The sequence below is a fragment of the Pan troglodytes genome, chromosome 4 (genome assembly GCF_028858775.2).
Source record: "Pan troglodytes isolate AG18354 chromosome 4, NHGRI_mPanTro3-v2.0_pri, whole genome shotgun sequence".
NCBI lineage: Eukaryota > Metazoa > Chordata > Mammalia > Primates > Hominidae > Pan > Pan troglodytes.
Genome location: NC_072402.2, coordinates 149,501,157 through 149,522,540, shown reverse-complemented (window position 1 = coordinate 149,522,540; position 21,384 = coordinate 149,501,157). Strand labels below are relative to the sequence as shown.

At 38.9% G+C, this 21,384-nt stretch overlaps 1 protein-coding gene across 9 annotated transcripts in view; it reads right to left on the bottom strand.

Annotated features, from left to right (window-relative positions):
- Positions 1 to 21,384, bottom strand: part of G3BP1 (G3BP stress granule assembly factor 1) — a 34,297-nt gene that overhangs the window by 3,540 nt on the left and 9,373 nt on the right. For 6 of the 9 annotated variants that reach the window (XM_063810846.1, XM_063810848.1, XM_054684725.2 and 3 more), the window contains 10 exons: positions 15,061 to 15,173; positions 11,392 to 11,473; positions 10,732 to 10,905; positions 7,544 to 7,634; positions 6,220 to 6,316; positions 4,370 to 4,571; positions 2,504 to 2,605; positions 1,818 to 1,929; positions 1,472 to 1,600; positions 945 to 1,054 (listed from right to left, as the gene is read on the bottom strand). In XM_063810846.1, the coding sequence (XP_063666916.1) occupies positions 945 to 1,054; positions 1,472 to 1,600; positions 1,818 to 1,929; positions 2,504 to 2,605; positions 4,370 to 4,571; positions 6,220 to 6,316; positions 7,544 to 7,634; positions 10,732 to 10,905; positions 11,392 to 11,473; positions 15,061 to 15,155 (1,194 nt within the window). In that variant the 5' untranslated portion in view covers positions 15,156 to 15,173. Of the gene's footprint in view, positions 1 to 944; positions 1,055 to 1,471; positions 1,601 to 1,817; positions 1,930 to 2,503; positions 2,606 to 4,369; positions 4,572 to 6,219; positions 6,317 to 7,543; positions 7,635 to 10,731; positions 10,906 to 11,391; positions 11,474 to 15,060; positions 15,205 to 21,384 lie in introns of all 9 variants that reach the window. The other 3 variants (XM_001169085.5, XM_009450001.4, XM_009450003.5) reach the window with 1 other exon arrangement.

Below are 21,384 nucleotides of genomic sequence, written 5' to 3'. Positions count from 1 at the left end.
AAAACTTTGCAGTATGCCCATTAACATTCTGGAGAATATCACTGATCTGCAATATTTTTATTATATGGTTTCAAGTACACAATTTTAATTCATAGGGACAGAAAGCAGATTAGTGGCTGCCAGGGGTTGGGGAGACAGGTACAAGGAATGACTGCTTAGTGAGTAAAGAGCTTATGGCTTTTAGTAAAAAACTTTTGGAATTAAAGGTAATGGTTGCACAATAATGTGTTCTAAATGCAATTAAGTTGTACATTTTTAAATGGTTAATTTTGTTATGTAAATTTCACCTCAATAAAAAAGTATAGCTTAGTAAATTAATATTATTTATACCCTTGTTCTTCTCTACTACTACAAAAAGTAGTTTTTTGCTAGAGGAAGGGAAGCTTTCTTTGGGGATCCCACAGTAAGATTTCCATTCTACAAATTCTTCTATTATTAGAACGTACAGAGTAAGAGTACTGTTAGTAAGGATGGTTCCAAGTAGGTTGACTATATAATTTATCTTCCAAATCCAATTTATTAACTTAAAGGAGAAGCTCTTAATAGTTATTCTCTAAAAACAGCAGTATACCAAAACTGCCCTGGGCAAACTGGCTCTTATCTTAGTTAATAGTTAAAAGTAGGTTTGTATTTCATCTCCTGTACACCAAAAGCCACCACCAAGGAAAGGTAGTTACGTAAATCTCAGTGTACTGATAACTACTCATTTTCTCATTCTCATAATTCATGTTTTCAAAAACTAAGTTACTTAAACATAAGTTTTGTTTTCCTAAACCCCCAGGCAAGTCTTTTAATAATGGTTGCAAATAATGAATAAATTACCTGAACATGTTGGAATAAACTGCACTTTACATAAAGACCCAGCTGTAAAGATATATTCTAAAGAACCAAAACCCTTTTTGGAAAAAAAAAAAAAAAAAAAATCAAGACAAAAAGCTGCTTACCCTGTTGCTAAGGACTTTCTGAACAGGCTCAGAATCATCAAACACAACAAAACCAAAATTGGGTAATTTCCCACCACTGTTAATGCGCAACTCCACCACGTTTCCATAACCTGCAAGTGAAACACATTCTCAGATAACTACTTAGACCATTGTCTTTAAACATTACATGTACACAGTCCAATACAGTAGCCATTAGATGCATGTGACTACTGAGCACTTGAATTATAAATATAGCTAGTCTGAATTGAGATGTGCCTCTCATAAGTGTAAAATTATGGGAGGCACATTTGGATTTCAAAGATTTATTATGAAAAAGTGTAAAATATCTCTCACAATATTCTTACATGTTGAAATGACAATGCCTTAAGTTAAATGTTATTAAAATTATCCAGTTTCTTTTTACCTTTTTTTTTTTAACCATGACTACTAGAAAATTTATAATTACATATGTGGCTCATTTTCTATTGCTACTGGACAGTGCTAGAGAGACACTAGATGAATTTAGTGTTTAAAACTCAATAACCTACTTTGAAAGAAATCTTTAAGCTCTGATTTGTCCACTTCATGAGGCAGGTTGCCAATGAAGAGTTGGTGACTGTCAGGGTGTCTCACCATTCTTCGGGGTTCAATGTCACCTTGCTCACCAGCCTCACGGACTTAAAAGGAGACAAAAACATCAATGAAAGACAAGAGAAAGAAGACATCTTTCAGTGACTGCTCACATTCAATAGTTTTCCCTCTACACTAAAAACAGGTAATTCCATCAACCCTACAATATTTTTATTTTAAAGTATATAAATATCAACTGCCCTCCCAAAATAAGCTCTCACCTCAAAATCCCCCAAACGAGAAATCGCCCTTCTGAGCTCTTACTTGGTCTGGGTCCCCTTTGGGGAGGAATATTTATTCGTTGTTCTCGCACTCTTTGATCCCGTTGAGGTCTCTGTGGTGGAATCTGAGATTCAGGCTTAGACTCTGGACGGGGCTGAAAAATTTTAAGTTAACTTTTGTGTTAAAACAAAGCAGGCTTATCCTTTTTCTTAATGAAGTTTCTTAGCTAACAAGTTTTAAACTACAAAATGGACAATTCCCGCACAAGAAAAATCATTAAAAACCATCTTATACCCTTCTCTTCCGTCCTATATGTCAGTTCTGTTTCTACATTGATTTGGGTTGGTTTTTTTTTTTGAGCCAGAGTCTCACTATGTCGCCCATGATGCAGTGCAGTGGCACAATCATGACTCACTGCAGCCTCAACCTCTGGGACTCAAGCAATCCTCCCACCTCAGCTTCCTAAGTAGCTAGGACTACAGATGCATGCCACAAGGCCCAGCTAATTTCTTATTTTTTGTAGAGACAGGGTCTCACTATGTTGCCCAGACTGGTTTCAAACTCCTAGGCTCCAGTGATCAGCTGGCTTCAGCCTCCTAAAGTGCTGGGATTACAGGCATGAGCCACACTGCACCTGACCAGTTTTCACATTCTCTAAACCTCTGTTGAATCAAATTACCACAATAGAAGTAAATTTGCCTAATGTACAAGTTTTATTAGGACCTTACCTGTGAAGCTGGTACTTTAACAACATGAGGTGGTATCCCAGTAACTGGAACAGCTCCACTGGGTGGAAGATTCTTACTGGTCACAGATGCCCAAGAAAATGTCTAAGGGAGCAATACCAACATTACATAATTATACCAGGTATCAAAACAATATAAAAGCTACTAACTCTTGATTTCCTGTACAGAACAAATGGTAACACATTCTCATAGGCAGGATGGAGTTTATATATATATTAAGATTCTTCTCTTTCAGCTATTCAAAATTTAGTACTGAAATTCCTTGGGACTGATGATCAACTACCAAGCAAATCTGAGAGGCTTAGGTTCAAGAAACTACTCACTTTTTTTTTTGAGACAGAATCTTGCTCTGTTGCCCAGGCTGGAATGCAGTGGCATGCACACAGCTCACTGCAGCCTACATCTCCTGTGCTCAAGTGATCCTCCCACCTGTTTCCCAAGCAGCTGAAACTACAGGCATGTGCCACCATGTCCAGCTATTTTTTCTTTTTAGTAGAGATGAAGTCTCACTATATTGACCAGGCTGGTCTTGAACTCCTAAACTCAAGCAATCCTCCTGGCCTCAGCCTCCCAAAGTGCTGGGATTAAATGCGTAAGCCACAACGCCTGGCCCAACAAAAGCTACTTTCATTCAAATCTGTGAATCAAACAAAATTCCCTCTCCTCCAAAATCAGCTCAGCTCTTCCTACTGTGATTCCATCCAATCCACCGTACAAACATCAACTCAATTACATCAATTGTAGAATCATCATAAACACCTTTCTCGCACATTTAAAAATCGCCAAAACCTGTTATTCTACCTAATTATTTCTTTTCCATTTCCACTGCCACAACTCTAATTCAAGCCATCATTCTCTCTCACTAGGGTTAGTGGTCAGCTGGTCCAGCCAACCTACTTTTCCACTTGCTTCTTATGGTTTTGTTCTTGTGACAAGGTCTTACTCTATTACCCAGGCTGGAATGCAGTGGCATAATCATAGCTCACTGCAGCCTTGACTTCCCAGGCTAAGCCATCCTCCTACCTCAGCCTCCCAAGCAGCTGGGACCACACATAGGCACCACCATGCCCAGCTAATTTTTTCCACTTGCAAGCTAAAGTCATTTCAACATTGCTCTTTCCTACTCACCTATTAGCTGCCAGAGAACAAGAACCCCTATCTGTTTTGCCAATATAATACCTACACTTTGAACAATGCCTAACACACAGCAGGAATTTGAATTATTGAACAAACAAATGACATAACCCTGAGCCTATAAACACAGCACTAAAAATTATATTCCTTCCCAGAGCACCAAATGCAAAGGTTTCAATGTTAGTTCAGTTAACAATCACCCTGACGAGACTCAGGAGGACAAACTCAAAACTTCTGAAATCAGGTATGCCAACTAGAAAAGAAGTTTTACTTCAGCAGTTCAGTTCTACTTCCACTATAAAGTTATCTTCAATAAAATTTCATAGAAAAAAGTATATTCTGCCATGTTATTTTTCTTGAAAAGATGTTATGCACTTGTAGTAACAAGTATGTAATAATTTATAGTGTAAAAGATTAAATATTAAATAGAAAAGGAATCACTGATAGGGTGCTACAGTGGCACCTAAAATTTCTGGTCTGACAGGCATTCAAGTTACCTAGGGGAAGGGAGTGGTTTCTTTTGATGAAATAAACTAATACACATCTTACCTCTCTCTTATCAAAGGTATGGCTCAATATCTAAGAAATTTCCCTGAAATGAACCACCAATATCAAAATATATCTACAAGTCAACCAAACAGCAATACAAAAGAACAGAAACTTTTTTTAAAAAAATAACTAGGAATAGAATAAAAATGAAGACACATTTCATACCCTCAAGTCTTCCTGTACTGTCTGAGCTATGTCTGCAGGTGCTGGAGAAGAACTCTTCTGAGCATCCTCAGGGGCAGTTTCTTCTAATACTGGCTCAGGCTTTTCCTCTTGGATTTCAGATACAGGTTCTTGTTCTGGTTCTGGTTCAGGATCAGGCTCTGGTTCAGCAACAGGCTCCTCTAAATGTTCTTCCACGTCATTACTTTGACAGGAAAATTTGAGAAATATCATTCTGCCACCATTTATTTCACAAAAAATTCCTCCATCATTTATTAATCAGAAACCAGAACATAGAGTTAGCTCCTTCTATCCAAAACAAAAATCTAAGAATTGTATATCTGAGTTTTTAAAAAGTAATTTTAAAAATGCCACTCAATAACTTAACTGGAATCCATTTGTTTGGCAAATTCTGATAAGCAAATGAATCAGGACATCAAAATGAACCAAACCACTTTATGGCTGGAATCCCACAACTATTACAATTCGTTTAGCATACAACATCAGAAAAACTCTCAAAATAGGCTGGGGGAGGGGGGAAAAGAAAGTTGCCGTTCAATGGGTATAGTCTGTTTATAAGGTATATAAAGTTATCTTCAATAAAATTTGTAAGGTGAAAAGTCCTAGAGATCTGTCATAGAATCACATCTATACAGTTAACACTACTGTACTTTACACTTAAAAATGGTTAAGATGAAAAAAGGTTAAGATGGCAAATTTTATGATATGTGGCTTTTAACACAAACACACAAAAAACTCTTTCAAGCACATAAGGAATTTGGGGGAGAAAATATATTAGTTATGATTCAGAATACAATTCTTAAAATTCCACACAAATCAACCAGGAATGCTGTTAAAACTGCAGAGGGGGCTGGGCACACACCTGTAATCCCAGCACTTTGCGAGGCCAAGGTGGGCAGATCACCTGAGGTTAGGAGTTCCAGACCAGCCTGGCCAATATGGCGAAACCCCATCTCTACAAAAACACAAAACTTAGCCGGGCATGGTGGCGTGCGCCTGTAGTCCCAGCTACTCAGGAGGCTGAGGCAGGGGGATTGCTTGAATCCAGGAAGCGGAGGTTGCAGTCAGCCAAGATCACGCCACTGCACTCCAGCCTGGGTAACAGAGCGAGACTCTGTCTCAATAGAACAAAAACAAACAAAACTGCAGATGTTTTGCCTCCTGAAAGTCTAATTCGGTAGGTTTGCAGTGGGACCATGAATCTTCATTTTCAACCAGCAACCCAAGTGAGTAACCTGATTAGTTCATCACACCTTAAGAAACACTTGAAAACACCCTTCAGGCACTGAATATTAACATTCAGTATAACATGGTAACAAGTAAATATGGATTTCTATTGCTATCAAACACATTTCTGTTCCAATCACAAGGGGGAAAAAACCCAAAGGTATAATGATGCACTTACTAAGGTAATGAAATTCTTTATTGCTACTTAACTCACATATTGGTATTTATATCAATTTATGCCCGATCTCTAATTAAATAGGTCTCTGTCCACTTCATATTCCCTCAAAGCATTTAATACCTCAATACATTCAACTCTTGATAAACAATATGCAAGTTTTCACTTAACACCAAGAAAAAACTAAACCAAAAAGAAACTGATACTATTTAAACTAAGCAATAGTAGATTGCCTTCATAGTACAATTTACTATTAACAAACAAGTTACATATTTTTGTTTAGTCAAAATTACCAGAAACAAAACCATTCTTCTGAGAAATTATTATTTTGAGGTAATTCTCAGAATATGTAAATGCCCTCCAACAAAGGGAAAGACTAGACAATGCAAGTTCTTATGCAGCCCCGGACATGTGAACAAAATCTTCTTACCTGACAACTGCCTGATCATAGAAAGTTCCAGAATCATCAGGTACCACCTCAGGTGTTTGCTGTCTTTCTTCAGGTTCCTCTACTTCTTCTTCAGACTCTAAGTGAGAAAAAGATATTTAAAGTAATTTGTACTTACTGAATTCACATATACATTCACTTTCGCAATGTTCACAAAACAACAGTGAAGAAAAACATATAAATAAACAAAGTAGGACAATTTGGTAAAATCATGGCACTGACTTTAAGGACAGAACTAAGGCTTTTAAGAACAGACTTTTTTTGTTTTTTGTTTTTTGAGACGGAGTCTCACTCTGTCGCCCAGGCTAGAGAGTGCAGTGGCGCGATCTCGGCTCATTGAAAGCCCCACCTCCTGGGTTCACGCCATTCTCCTGCCTCAGTCTCCCAAATAGCTAGGACTACAGGCGCCTGCCACCACGCCTGGCTAATTTTTTGTATTTTTAGTAGAGATGGGGTTTCACCGTGTTAGCCAGCATGGCCTCGATCTCCTGACCTCGTGATCTGCCCGCCTCGGCCTCCCAAAGTGCTGGGATTACAGGCGTGAGCCACCGCGCCCAGCCTTAAGGATAGACTTTAAGGCTACTGTAGTGTCTTGGTTTTTAGGAGCATGGAGCCTAATGCAGGCTCTGTCACCTTACTGGCTACGTGACATTAGCCAAATTACATTAGGCAGTTATCTAATGCAGGCTCTACCACTTTACTAGGCAAATGATTGCTTATCTGTAAAACTGTATTACAAAATAAATATACTCTCAGCCGTATAAACAACACTCAATTCTACTATTTTGGAGAAAATTTTCCATAAGTCTCTGTATCTACACATCTTCCATGCCTACCCTTTCTTCTAGACTGTCTTTCAAGAACATTTATATAGCAAACAGCTTTGGAAGAGTATCTCCCTCCAGCACAAAGAGTAGTCATGTTTACTGCCTGTTGTAATAGATCTGGGTTCCCTAAACTCAGTGTCCCATGCCTTTAACACAACCCACTGCAGTAGAAGTATCACCTAGCCTTCTCCATGACATCCTATTGGTAAATGTGGCAAAAATACTACTACTGTCGCTGTGAGTTAGCCTGTCTCCTTCTGACCTAAGAGTCTTATGTCTTCTACTAACATCCATGATATAAGCTAACCTGTTAGCAGCTTCAAGTAGGGTAAAACCTCAGACTCTTCATATACCATAATTAGTTATTAATGAAGAACAGAGTGTAATGAAAACAGTAAAGAAACCCATAGTCTCTTAAGGGCAATCGGATGCCATTAAAAAAAATTTAGACAAGTAATTTAAAGTATTTCACTACTTACCCTCCTGAGGCTCAGTGACAAACCCACCAAAGACCTCATCTTGGTATCTGAAGATATCATTGTGAACATAGAATTTATTTGCAACAGACCCCTGCAATGCCAACAGAAAGTTTTAATTTATTCAACAGACTTTTAGAGAGTCAAATCACTCTACACCATTGGTGACTGGGACAAGTCTGCCTCCATGAGACATCTGGCAATGTCTGGAGACATTTCAGTTTTTGTTGTTGTGGGGTTCTGAGACAGGGTCTTGCTGTCAGCCAGGTGGGAATGCAGTGGGCCACCACAGCTCACTGCAGCCTTGACATCCCAGGCTCAAGCAATCCTCCTGCCTCAGCGTCCTAAGTAGCTAGGACTACAGGGGCGCGCCACCATGCAAGGCTAATTTCTCTTTTCTTTTCTTTTTTTTTTTTTTTTTGAGTAGAGACGGGATCTTGTTATATTGCCCGGATTGGTCTTTAATTCCTGGGCTCAAGTGGTCCTCCCGCCTCAGCATCCCAAAGTTCTGAATTATGGGTATGAGCCAGCATGCCCTGCTGACATTTCAGTATTCACTACATGGAATGCTACTGACAACTTATAAGGTTAGGGATGCTGCTAAATTCCTACAATGCACAGGACAGGCTCCCACAACAAAGAATTAGTTGATCCAAAATGTCAACAGTGCCAAGACTGAAAATGCCCACTCTACAATAGCCGGTAAAAAGACTACACTCACATACATTTTGTTTGCTCAGAACACTTTACCTCACCACAAGATAAATATCCAAAAACTGACAAAGCTCTAAGTATGTAAATGCCACAGCCCACACCTCAAAACATTATAAGGCAATCATATCCCGGATGGGCACAGTGGCTCATGCCTGCAATCCCAGCACTTTGGGAGGCCGAGGCGGGCAGATCACCTAAGGTCAGGAGTTCAAGACCAGCCTGGCCAATATGGTGAAACCCCATCTCTACTAAAAATACAAAAATGAGACAGGCATAATGGCCCACACCTGTAGTCCCAGCTGCTAGGGAGGATGAGGCGGGAGGATCGCTTGAACCCGGGAGGTGGAGGGTGCAGTAAGCCCAGACTGCACCTCTGCACTCCAGCCTGGGCGACAGAGTAAGACCTTGTCTCAAAAAAAAAAAGGCAATCATATTCCTAACTTCAGCAGATATTTAAAATTCCCCAAGTGTGTCTCCAAAAATATTGATATAAACACTCAAGGGTAGTGCAGCCTGAAAAAGATTGCTCGCAGTAGGTATAAGACACACCTGAGTGCAGATCCAATTATATAATTTATGAGTTATTCAGTTTCTAAGGCTGTTACTCCTCTGTAAAAAGAGAGGTACCAGCTAGGCACAGTGGCTCACTCCTGAAATCCCAACACTTTGGAGAGCTGAGGTAGGAGAACTGCTTAAGCCCAGGAGTTTGAGACTAGCCTGGGCAACAGTGAGTTTTTTGTAGAGTGAGTCTCTACAAAAGCAGAAACAAAAATCAGCCAGGAATGGTGGCCTGCACTTGCGGTCCCAGCTATTTAGGAGGCTCAGGTGGGATTATCATTTCAGCCCAGGCAGTCAAGGCTGCAGTAAGTCATGATCCTACCACTGCACTCCAGCCTGGGTAACACAGGGAGACTCTTACCTCAAAAAACAAAAAAGAAAGATATCAACATATACCTCAATACTCTCTGTATTAAATGAGACAGTTTATATAATAGTGTATTATACTAAGAAGTTAGATACTTCCTTTAAAAGAAAAAAACTGTAATTAAACCTATAATTGACAATCATACTCCATGTGATTCTTTGCATATTTAGAAGTCTACCACATCTTTACATTTTAATCTAAGCCTTCCTCTAAAAATTATGACTATAATGGCTTCATGTAATTTTGCACAGACAAAAAGTTATCTCATATTCAAAGGTTAAAAGATTTTAGGCGTTTCAGGTTTGCTATCCTAAAAAGAAAACTTAAGATTAATGCTAGAGAAAACAATGATTTAATCAACAATTTCTTACTATGCCATTTCTATATACATGCTTAAGCAGACAGGATTCCTAACCTTGTTCAGTCTAGACCAATCCGGAAGAAAACACAAATGCAATCATTCAACATAAACTTGTCGTCCTTTCATGAGTATAACTAAAAAGAACCAGGCCTCCTTGAAGGAACAGCTGATTCAAGAATAGGGACTGGGCCAGGAACAGTGCAAGATGAACCTGGAAGATATTATGCCATAAGTGTTCAAGAAAGATAAAAAGATAGAGAATCTCCCATCCTTCATTTACAAATCAAAAAGAGAAAAAATAAGGCTGGGCATGGTGGCTCACACCTGTAATCTCACTTTCGGAGGCTGAGGCAGGCAGATCACTTGAGGTCAGGAGTTAGAGACCAGCCTGACGAATATGGTGAAACCCCATCACTACTAAAAATACTAAAATCAGCCGAGTGTGGTAGCACACGCCTATAGTCCCAGCTACTCAGGAGGCTGAGTCAGGAGAACGGCCTGAAACCAGGAGGCGGAGGTTGCAGTGGGCAGAGATGGAGCCACTGCACTCCAGCCTGGACAATAGAGCGAGACTCCGTCTCAAAAAAAGAGAGAGAGAGAAAAGATATTTAACTTTACAGTGGCAAAACCTAACTAATCAAAATTCATATCACAACTAAATGACATAATATGCCTAATGTGAAGCACTGAATGACACCCATAAAGCATCCTACAAAAAAAGTGTGCTCTTCAAAAATGTCAATGCAATAAAAAAAAACAAAAGATTAAGGAACAAGTGCAGATTAGAAGACACTAGAGACATGATAGCTAAATGCAATGTGTAATTATAGATTCCATGTTGGACAAGGAAAAAAAATTACTGTTAAGACATTATTGAGATAATTTCCAAATTTTAAAAATGGATTATAGATTATATTGCATCAACATTTCCTGAATTTGATAACTGTACTACAGAATGGAAGAGAATTATTCTTAGGAAATGCCCACTAAACTATTTTAGAGAAAGAATTATACACATGTGGGCAAGTGGTGACAGCTGCTCTAGGTAAGGAGTATATAGGAGTTACTGTACTATTATTCCAAGTTTTCTGTAAGTCTGAAATTTCAAGTGTTTTTAAAGATATGCACAACAGTTCATTGTTTCTTTTTTCATGTATTGGATCACTACAAAATAATCATTCCTACACATACCTCAGGAGCAAGGACAAACGTTTGCATGAATCTCCTCAAAGCCTGGTTGTTGTTAGAGAGAAGCCCCATCACCTGGACTACCACACCATCATTTAGCGTGGCATGAGCATCAACATGGCGAATCTTGGTGTGGCAGTTGGTGAAGTTTTGTGACATCACTTTCCTGTGGATTTCCTTAAAAAAATAATAATAATAATAATAATAATCAACTGTGAATGCCTTAAAATTTAAATAACCTCCAACTAAAAAAAAACTTCCAACACAACACAAGAGAATGTGCATATTTAAATTACAGGATATGCAGACTGAATTTTGATGTTTCTTTGTATACTCTATTCCCAGTGACAGCGCTTGAGTTTTTTAAATAACTGTCCTGAATTAACACACTTTTCAAAGTTTAGAAAAGATGATCCCCATGCTAAAGCCAATTATCTTCCAACACACAAAAGCTTTAGAATATATCATACAAAATTAACAAATCTGACATCACATAAGTATTTCAACAAATATATTAATCAAACAGTAATAAAACACATCAACTTTTACTAAAAAGTTGAGAAACTGGATCTTTATCAGCAAATCTATTAAGTATGATCCACTTCAATTTTATGAGTTATTTTCTACCTGCTTAACAGCCTAAATAAGGCTTGAAATGCTTACTTTCTGTCCGTAGACTGCATCTGCTGGCTTTCCATTTGAATCCAATCCCCCATGGACATAAGAAGAGTTCTTTCCATAAAATCTGTAAAATGGGAAGATGATTTACTTGTCATCTTCAAGTATCTTAAGTTTATTTTTCACGTCTGATACTGGCAAACTTTTTTTTTTTTTTGCAACGGGGTCTCATTCTGTCACCCAGGCTGGAGTGCAGTGATGCAATCATAGCTCATTGCAGCTTCGATGTGCCGGGGCTATGATCTTTGATGTGCACATTTTTTTTTTTTTTTGCTCTTGCTGACCAGGCTGGAGTGCAATGGCACCTCAGCTTCCCAAAGTAGCTGGAACTACAGTCACATGCCACCATGCCTGGCTGATTATTTTAAGTAGAGATAAGGTCAACTATGTTGCCCAGGCTGGTCTCAAACTCAAACTCAAGCAATTCTGCCTGCCTTGGCCTCCCAAAGTGCTGGAATTATAGGTGTGAGTCACCGCGCCTGGCCCTGGCAGAAACGTTTTCTTTTTCATCTTTGTATGCAATCATCTCGCTATCCCCTACATGCCACTTGATCAACATTTGCTGAATGGGAATGGATTTGGTTCCAGGTTTCAGTGTAGGATGATACTGTTGGGAAGGATCTTGTAGTTTCATGTCAAGATGGCCACCAATACATAAGTTCCTATTTTCACTCAGGAAGAAAATGTGTGGTAAGGCTGGAACAGCTATCTTCTTCATAGACTTCAAGTGTCCTTTTATTAATGTATCTGAGAATAAGCGTGAGCAGTTCCCCTTAAACACCTAGCTCATGCAAGTGGTTTTAGAAGTACTTTTTAACCATTTCTGCTGATGCAATTAAGAATGTCAAAGTCAATTCCTCATGGTTTTCACCCATCTATGTCCTCCTTTGATCCATTTTCATTAAAATAATATTCCACCAGGAAAGCAACACACCAAAATGCTCTAATCCAGGGATAACCACTATTAAGATTTGACATTTGTCTTCCAGATAAATACACTTTTTTTTTTTTAAGACAGAGTATTGTGCTGTCACTCAGGCTGGAGTGCCATGGCATAATCTTAGCTCACTGCAACCTCCGCCTTTTTTTGTACTTTTAGTATAGCGAGAAGGCTTTGCCATATTGGCCAGGCTGGTCTTGAACTCCTGACCTCAAGTGATCCGCCCACCTCAGCCTCTCAAAGTGCTAGAATTACAGGCATAAGCCACCATGCCTGGCCTATGCTTTTTTCTTTTTGTTATGTTTTATGTCAGTTTTATTCTATGGGGTAGAAAGAAATTAACCAAATATAAAAATACAAAAAAAGGCTGGGCACGGTGGCTCACACCTGTAATCCCAACACTTGGGGAGGCCAAGGTGGGCGGATCACCTGAAGTCGGAAGTTCGAGACCAGCCTGACCAACACAGGGAAACCGTCTCCACCAAAAACACAAAATTAGCCAGGCGTGGTGGCGCATGCCTGTAATCCCAGCTACTCGGGAGACTAAGGCAGGAGAACCACTTGAACCTGGGAGACAGAGGTTGTGGTGAGCCGAGATAGCGCCACTGCACTCCAGCCTGGTCAACAAGAGCAAAACTCTGTCTCCAGAAAAAAAAAGAGCCAGGCATGGTGGTGGTGCACACCCATAGTCCCAGCTACTCAGAAGGCTGAGGCAGGAGGATCACCGGAACCTGGGAGGAAGAGGCTGCAGTGAGCTCTCACCACTGCATTCCAGGCTGGGTGACAGAGCGAGACTCCACCTACTAAAAATAAATAAATAAATAAATAATATATACACACACACACACACATACACACACACATATAAACTTAGCTGGGCATGGTAGTGCATGCCTGTAGTCCTAGCTATGTAGGAAGCTGAGGCAGGAGGATCACTTGAGCCCTGGAGGTCAAGGCTGCAGTAAGCTATGATCTCACCACTGCACTCCAGCCTGGGCAACAGAGTAAGACTGTCTCAAAAAAAAAAGAAAGAAAGAAAGAAAGGGTAAAAACAGCTTTGAGACTTGTTTTATCACTTAATAGTCATGTGCATATGTACCTGCAAATTTTTAACCCCTCTGAGTGTATCTGCAAAATGAAGTTAACTCTCTTACAATGCCCTACCTTTCAGTAAAAATTTTTGTAATGATCAGGAGGAAATGAGAAAAAATGTTCTGGAAATTTTAAAGCCTTAAAAAAAAAACCAATTACACCTGTAATCCCAGTATTTTGGAAGGCTGAAGCAGGCGAATTGCTTGAACCCAGGAGTTTGAGATCAGCCTGGGCAACATGGTAAAACTGTCTCTACAAAAAATTAGCTGGGCATGGTGGATTGCACCTCAGTCCCAGCTACTCAGGAGGCTGAGGTGGGAGGATCGTCTGAGCCCAAGAGTTCAAGGCTGCAGTGAGCTGTGACCTTGCCACTGCACTCCAGCCCGGGAGACAGCTGAGACTTAACTCTCTCTCTCTCTCTCACACACACACACACATGCACGCACACACACACACACACACACACACACACACACACACGAGATATATTCCATTGTCAGAGCAATGTCAGAACCAGTATTGAAAACATTCATAAATTTTATTTTATACCTGATAATCATGTGGTATCCAATATGCAAGCTGGTCAAGGTGTACGGGAAAAAATAGTTCTGGTCCAGCAAATACACATTCTGAAACTTCTATGAAATTATTCTAACAAGTCCACATAAATAGACAGTTTTGTATAAAGCGACATTGTAAGAGAAAATAATAGAAGCAATCTATAGATCCATCATTAGGAGATTAAAGTACACTACATCTCTATAAAAAGCTGTGTAGCCACTAAAATTAATGGGATACAAGTATTACCCTGAAAGATGACTCCAGATTATCAAGTAAGAAAGTTAAGACAGTATATTAAAACATGTTTCTATATATATAGAAAAATTGTTTCTGTGGTTTTACTACTTTCATAATTTATCTGTGTTCTAATTTTCAATAAGCATGCATCATTTCTACTGAAGACACTAATTTTTTAAAGCGCATCAACACAAAAGTATGGTATTACAGGAACAGTCAGGGATTGTCTTCAATACATTCTTATTTTTTACATACACCTCAGCTCCAGCAATCTTTAATACATTCTTAGTAAATAATGCATGACTATACCTTTACATTTCAATTGTTATTTTCCAATAATGTACAAGTTTGGATAACTTAGTTTAACTTTCAAAAATTATTTTTTGGGGCTAGGCGCAGTGGCTCACGCCTGTAATCCCAGGGCTTTGGGAGGCCAAGGCGGATCAATCACCTGAGGTTAGGAGTTTGAGACCAGCCTGGCCAACACGGTGAAACCCCATCTCTACTAAAAAAAAAAAAAAATACAAAAATTAGCCGGGCATGGTTGTGAGCGCCTGCGGTCCCAGCTACTCAGGAAGCTGGGGCAGAAGAATCACTTAAACTGGGGAGGTGGACGTTGCAGTCAGTCCAGATCGCACCACTGCACTCCAGTCTGGACAACAGGGCGAGACTCTGTCTCAAATAAAAAATTGGGGGATATTTATATGTAAATAAGTATTACGCAACAACCCTACAAAGCATAAGATGATGAGTGGGAGAATCTCAAAGATAAGTACCACATACTAAAAGACAACATTAGATGATGCAGGAGAAAAATGTCTTACCTATGCAGCATGTCTGGGGCCTGGTTCAGCAGTGTGTAATACTGTCTCACAAATTCCCGCCCGACCAGCAGGGGACTAGGCTTCTCCATCACCATTGCTTTGGTCAATTCAACCTGGGGGGAAAAGAGTCAAATATGTCCAAACCTGAAGGATCAAACACAGGGGAAAAGACCGAATCATTTAGCTGAAACCAACTCAGAGACAAGATCATTTCAGCAAGTTGTTTAAAACATGAACAAACATCATAAAAACAAACAGAGCCCATACAGACCAGTTGAGATTTTATACAAATGTACTGCAATCATATGAATACAAAAGGGGGAAATCATTATGAAGAATTCATCATTATCCCCAATATTCAAGACGTAAGAACCTTAAAGGTATATATTTCCAACATACCTCCCACCATAATTTTCTTGTTTTGTTTTTGAGACAGAGTCTCTCTGTTGCCCAGGCTGGAGTGCAGTGGTGCGATCTCAGCTCACCACAACCTCCACCTCCCAGGTTCAAGCGATTCTCCTGCCTCAGCCTCCCTAGCAGCTGGGACTACAGGCAAGCGCCACCATGTCCGGCTAATTTTTGTATTTTTTAGCACGGGATTTCACTATGTTAGCCAGGCTGGTCTCAAACTCCTGACCTCATGATCTGCCCACCTCAGCCTCCCAAAGTGCTGGGATTACAGGCGTGAGCCACAGCACCTGGTAATTTTCTTAAGTTATTAAACCCAATTAAGAGTGTTCCAGTTGTAAAGTTACAAGCACATTCTTATTTGAGGCAATATTAGATTCAAAGGCAATAATCTTAAACAACATAGTTTTGACATCCAGGGACAAACTATCACATTTTCTGGCCCATCTAAATCAGATAAACTTTTAGTATAGCATCTTTTAAAAACAAACTACAGGACTAAAAATTCTAAATATGCTTACTACTTCATTCTATCATGTAATAAAAAAATTTCAAAATAAAATGGGGAAAGTTAACAAACAAGATGTTTATACTCAAAATAATTCCTACTGTATCAAAATTGTGATAATGTAAAATTAACACCTTTGAATGCCAAGAAAGGCACCTGTCCCATGAGGAGTCCAATTATTGTAAGCTATTACCAAAAAACACTTTCTGAATAAAAAACCTGCAATGAGATCATCCCAGCATTTCATTCACGGGGGAAGAGATAAAATTATCCCAAACTTAAACATACAGGCAAACAGAGAATATATACAGATTTAACTACCGCAGAAAAGAAAGAAAAATTTTAGCTGGTTTTTTTTTAAACAGGGGTAGACAAAATAGATTGACTTTGGTTGATCCATTTCTAAACAAGCAATTTGTGAAGACATATTTACTCTCATCTAGTTCCATCTTTGCATCATTCTTGAATATCTACCCCAATTAGTATTTATTTCACCAATGCCTGTTATTGTCCCCAAAACTACAGCCACTAAGATCAATATGAAGAAGCTTCCCAGTCATACTAGGAGTATTTTGCCTTCAGGCATGTGTATTGAGCATATCAGTAACAATCTAGATCCTAAGTCTTAGACTAATGTACTTTAAAAGTTGGCTGGTCACGGTGGCTCACGCCTGTAATCCCAGCACCTTGGGAGGCTGAGGCAGGTGGATCATTTCGTCATTAGTTTAATATTTTAACAGTTTACATCATTTTGCAAATTAGGGTCTCAATTAGCATTTAATTTTCCAAACATTCTACTTTGAGTTGAGACTGTCAACTTCAGAAACATGCAACAGCTGTTAGTCAAACCAAATTTTCAACACTCTTGTACTGAAGTTAAGTTTCAACATTAGATTTGCCTCAAATACACTTATAGTTTCCCATTTACACTATAAACAGTTCCATTTAAGTGGCAGCTGGCTCCTAAAGTCACTCCTTTAATGTAAATAAATATATTATCTATTGATAATAAATATCCACCAAAGAGCTCAAGGGAAACAGTAGCAGTACTTTTTTTAAGTTCCACATGACTAAATATGTACTTCCTTTTAGTAAAAAAATGAAAGTATATTGCTTCACTATTTAAAAAAAATCTAAGTCCTAAATTAAAATAATCAAAGGCTTCACAAAATCTACATTAGTTATGGTCAGATAAAACATACTGAATAAAGAATACAAACTTTTCCCCAAATATTAAGTTTTTTAAGAGCAGAGACCATTTCTTACCCAACGTTTTAGCCCCAAAACTTAATGTCTGACACATAACAGACACAATTTTATTCAACCTTCTCACACAAAGGGAAGAGGTTAGAATTTTATACTAGCAGAGTTGATTTCTGACCATCTAACTATCAAAACTGACTTAGCAGGTTTTCCAGCATTTAGATTAAGATAGCAGACATAACACTGTTTAATTACTAAAAAATGTTGTTTGAGATTAGTCTGGGCAACAACAAAGCAAGACCCTATCTCTGAAAAAATGAAGAAAAAAAAATTAGCTAAGTGTAGTGGCACATTCCTGAAAGTCTCAGCTACTCAGGTGGCTGGGGCAGGAGGAATGCTAGAGCCCAGAAGTTTGAGGCTGCAGTGAGCTATCATCATGCCACTGCACTTCGGCCTGGGTGCCAGAGCAAGACCCCATCTCAAAAAAATAAAGTATAAAAATAAATATAAATATAAATAAATTTTAAAATGTTGGCCAGGTGTGGTGGCTCACGCCTGTTAATTCCAGCACTTTCGGAGGCCGAGGCGAGCGGATCACGGAATCAAGAGATCGAGACCATCCTGACCAACATGGTGAGGCCCCATTTCTACTAAATATACAAAAATTAGCTGGCCGTGGTGGCACGCGCCTGTAATCCCAGCTATTCGGGAGGCTGAGGGAGGAGAACTGCTTCAACCCAGGAGGCAGAGGTTGCAGTTAGCTGAGATCGCACTACTGCACTCCAGCCTGGGCGACAGAGCGTGACTCCATCTCCAGAAAAAAAAAGAATGTTTAGGTAAGTTCTTCACTGATCAAAGATCACACACTGAAAGTTTAGCGAGTAATTTTGTTATTCTCAGTTAAAAAAAAAAATTGGGGCTGGCGCCTGTAATCCCAGCACTTTGGGAGGCCAACAGGGACAGATCACTTGAGGCCAGGAGTTTGAGATGAGCCTGGCCAACATGGCAAAACCCTGTCTCTCCTAAAAATACAAAAAATTAGCCAGGCATGGTGGCAAACTCAGGAGGCTGAAGCACGAGAATCACTTGAACCTGGGAGGCAGAGGTTGCAGCGAGCCAAGATTACACCACTGCACTCCACCTTGGGTGACAGAGCAAGACTCTGCCTTACCAAAAAAAAAAAAAAAAATCTGTTTATTTGATCATTCACAGCAAAAAAAAGAAAGAAAATGTAAATTTTGGCAATTTGAATCTATATAGTGTAATAAATCCTAAAAAATTGTCATCTCTCTGAAATCTTCATCTTTTCTGGACCAAAAATAAAACACAAGCTATGAGAAACGTGAACATAATACCTCTTGAGAAAGAATTCTCACTCTCTCAATTCTATCAAATCTAAAAATAATTAAAGTAAGCAAATTTAAACAGATTAGTCACAGAAAGGCTGGGTGCGGTGGCTCACGCTTGTAACCCCAGCACTTTGGGACACCAAGGCAGGCGGATCACGAGGTCAGGAGTTCAACACCAGCCTGACCAACATGGCGAAACCCCGCCTCTAATAAAAATACAAAAAATTAGCCAAGCATGGTGGCGTGCGCCTGTAATCCCAGCTACTCAGGAGGCTGAGGCAGGAGAATCGCTTGAACCTAGCAGACGGAGGTTGCAGTGAGCCGAGATCACGCCACTGCACTCCAGCCTGGGCGACAGAGCGAGAGTTCATCTCAAAAAAAAAAAAAAAAAAAAAAAAAAGATGAGTCACAGAAAAGACAGTGTTTTGCCAGTTACTAATCCACTGTGACAGGTATTTTATGAAATCTATGAATTACCTCTGGGGGGGAATAATTTTTTTTTTAAATGTATGCATTATCAATGAAAACGCATGCTAATATCAGAGGGGAAAAAAAAGAAAATATATGCTAAAAATTTCCAAGATTCTCCCTCATTTATAAACACTCTCAGCACACTAAGTCCTTTTCTAAAGATGTTTTGAAAATTTCTACAACTATGGACTTTGGCTGTTCCTAATATAACAGCATACACCAATGGATGTTGAAATATAAATAATATTCTTAAGAATGATATACACTGACACCAGTAAGATCTAGAAAGATCATATTATTAAACATGACCCTGAGTTTACCAGTTCTAACTGAACCATCCAAATTTAAGACAAAGTTTAAGAGTTGTCAAAGGCTACCTTTAACATGAGTAAAACATGACAAATGAACTTTAAAACTGAGTGTTATTTTTAAATAGTGAATAAACATTTCAAAGACAACAAAAGGAAACCCCCAAAATTTATTTAACCAATTCTCACTAAGGAAAATTCTCCAACACCATTCACTTGCTGTGACCTTGAGCTAGTAACTTAATCTCTCTCACCTCAATTCTTCTGTCTGTAAAATTAAAATCAGAATTATAACAATTAAGTGCCTGACAGTAAGCAGGAAATAAATGTTAGCTATTATTACTATCAGTATCAAAATTATTAGCTATAAAGAAGAAAACCATTTCTACATCCCACTCTCTTGTGTCACCTGGATGGATATTTTCCTTATTTTCCTAGAGATTAAAATGGTGAATTTCCTAAAGGAGTTTAAAAAAAAAATCCCAAGCATTTAACATAAAACTGTATCTACCTTTTGGATGAACTACAGTTGAGCCTTCAACAAGGTGAGAATTAGGGGCATGGATAGCCCAGAGTTGAAAATCTGTGTATAACTTGACTCCTCAAAATTTTAACTACTAATAGCACACTGGTGATCAGAAGCTTTACCAATAATATAACCAATCATTTAACTATTTGTAGGTTATATTATATACTGTATTCTTACAATAAAGCTAAAGAAAATAAGAAAATCATTTGCAAAATACATTTTCAGTATTGTATATGTTTATGCTGTCTGTTTAAAAGACAAATCGTCTCTCTGAAATGACAGGTAACCACAGCTGCACACCTCAACCTATGGTACAGATCAAGCAATTTAATATTTCCTTGTAATGTCATAACTTTTCTGTTTCTTGGGAGTGCTTTCAGCATCATTAGTGATACTTCATATGGGTCCCATGGTGTTATTCAAGGCTTTCAGTATTGTACTAAACATGATGAAAACTACTCATTGAAGAGAAATCACTTTTTACTGCATCCAAATTTACTGGAGAGAAGAACTGCTCACATAAAGATGATTAGCATCACACAGTGTTGTAAGCAGATACTTGCAACACAAGCACATTGCAATATTTACAGGAGGTGGCTAGGAAAAAAATTATAGTACAGTATATACTAAAGTTCATTTTATGCAGTTATAACTTAATACTGTATCTTTACATTTGTTTACATTTCTCTTGACTGCAAATGGTGCCCTGAATGGTCTCAAAGTGTTTGTGTGGGTTCATTTTGATAAATTTTAACTCTGTAATAGAGCTGTAATAGACTTGTGTATATTTTACGGTAGTAAATAACAGTATCCACATATATTTTATGCATTCATGAAATACCTTTTTCTTAATTTTTTTTATTATTTCTAGGCTATTCAGTTTGTGAGCTTTTTCAAATTGTTACAGATCTCCAAAAAAAATTTTCCAATATATTCATTGAAAAAAATCTGCAAGTGGACCTGAGCAGTTCATACCCATGTTTGTTCATGGTTCAACTGTACTACATTAACTTTCAAATTTTCCACTTGATCCCAAGTTTCCAGATTGCAAAGCAACTCCAAAGAAACTCCCCGTCAATAATTGTGCTGAAGTTAACAGAAAAATGTTAAGGGTCTAAAGAACTATGAGCATTATCAGCCGGGCGTGGTGGCTCACAGCTGTAATCCCAGCACTTTAGGAAGCCACGGTGGGCGATCATGAGGCCAGGAGATAGAGACCACCCTGGCTAACGCGGTAAAACCCCGTCTCTACTAAAAATACAAAAAAACTGGCCAGGCATGGTGGTGGGCGCCTGTAGTCCCAGCAACTCAGGAGGCTGAGGCAGGAGAACAGAGTGAACCCGGGAGGCGGAGCTCTTGCAATGAGCCAAGATCGCACCATTGCACTCCAGCCTAGGCGAATGAGCAAGACTCCATCAGCTGGCGGCGGAGGGGGAAATAACTATGAGCATTATCCTCCAATTTTTAACAGACGGGCAGGGAAACATAAAGGCAGACCATACTCCACCTGCATTTTTAATGGCAAAGCTCACTCCAACAGAATAAAAA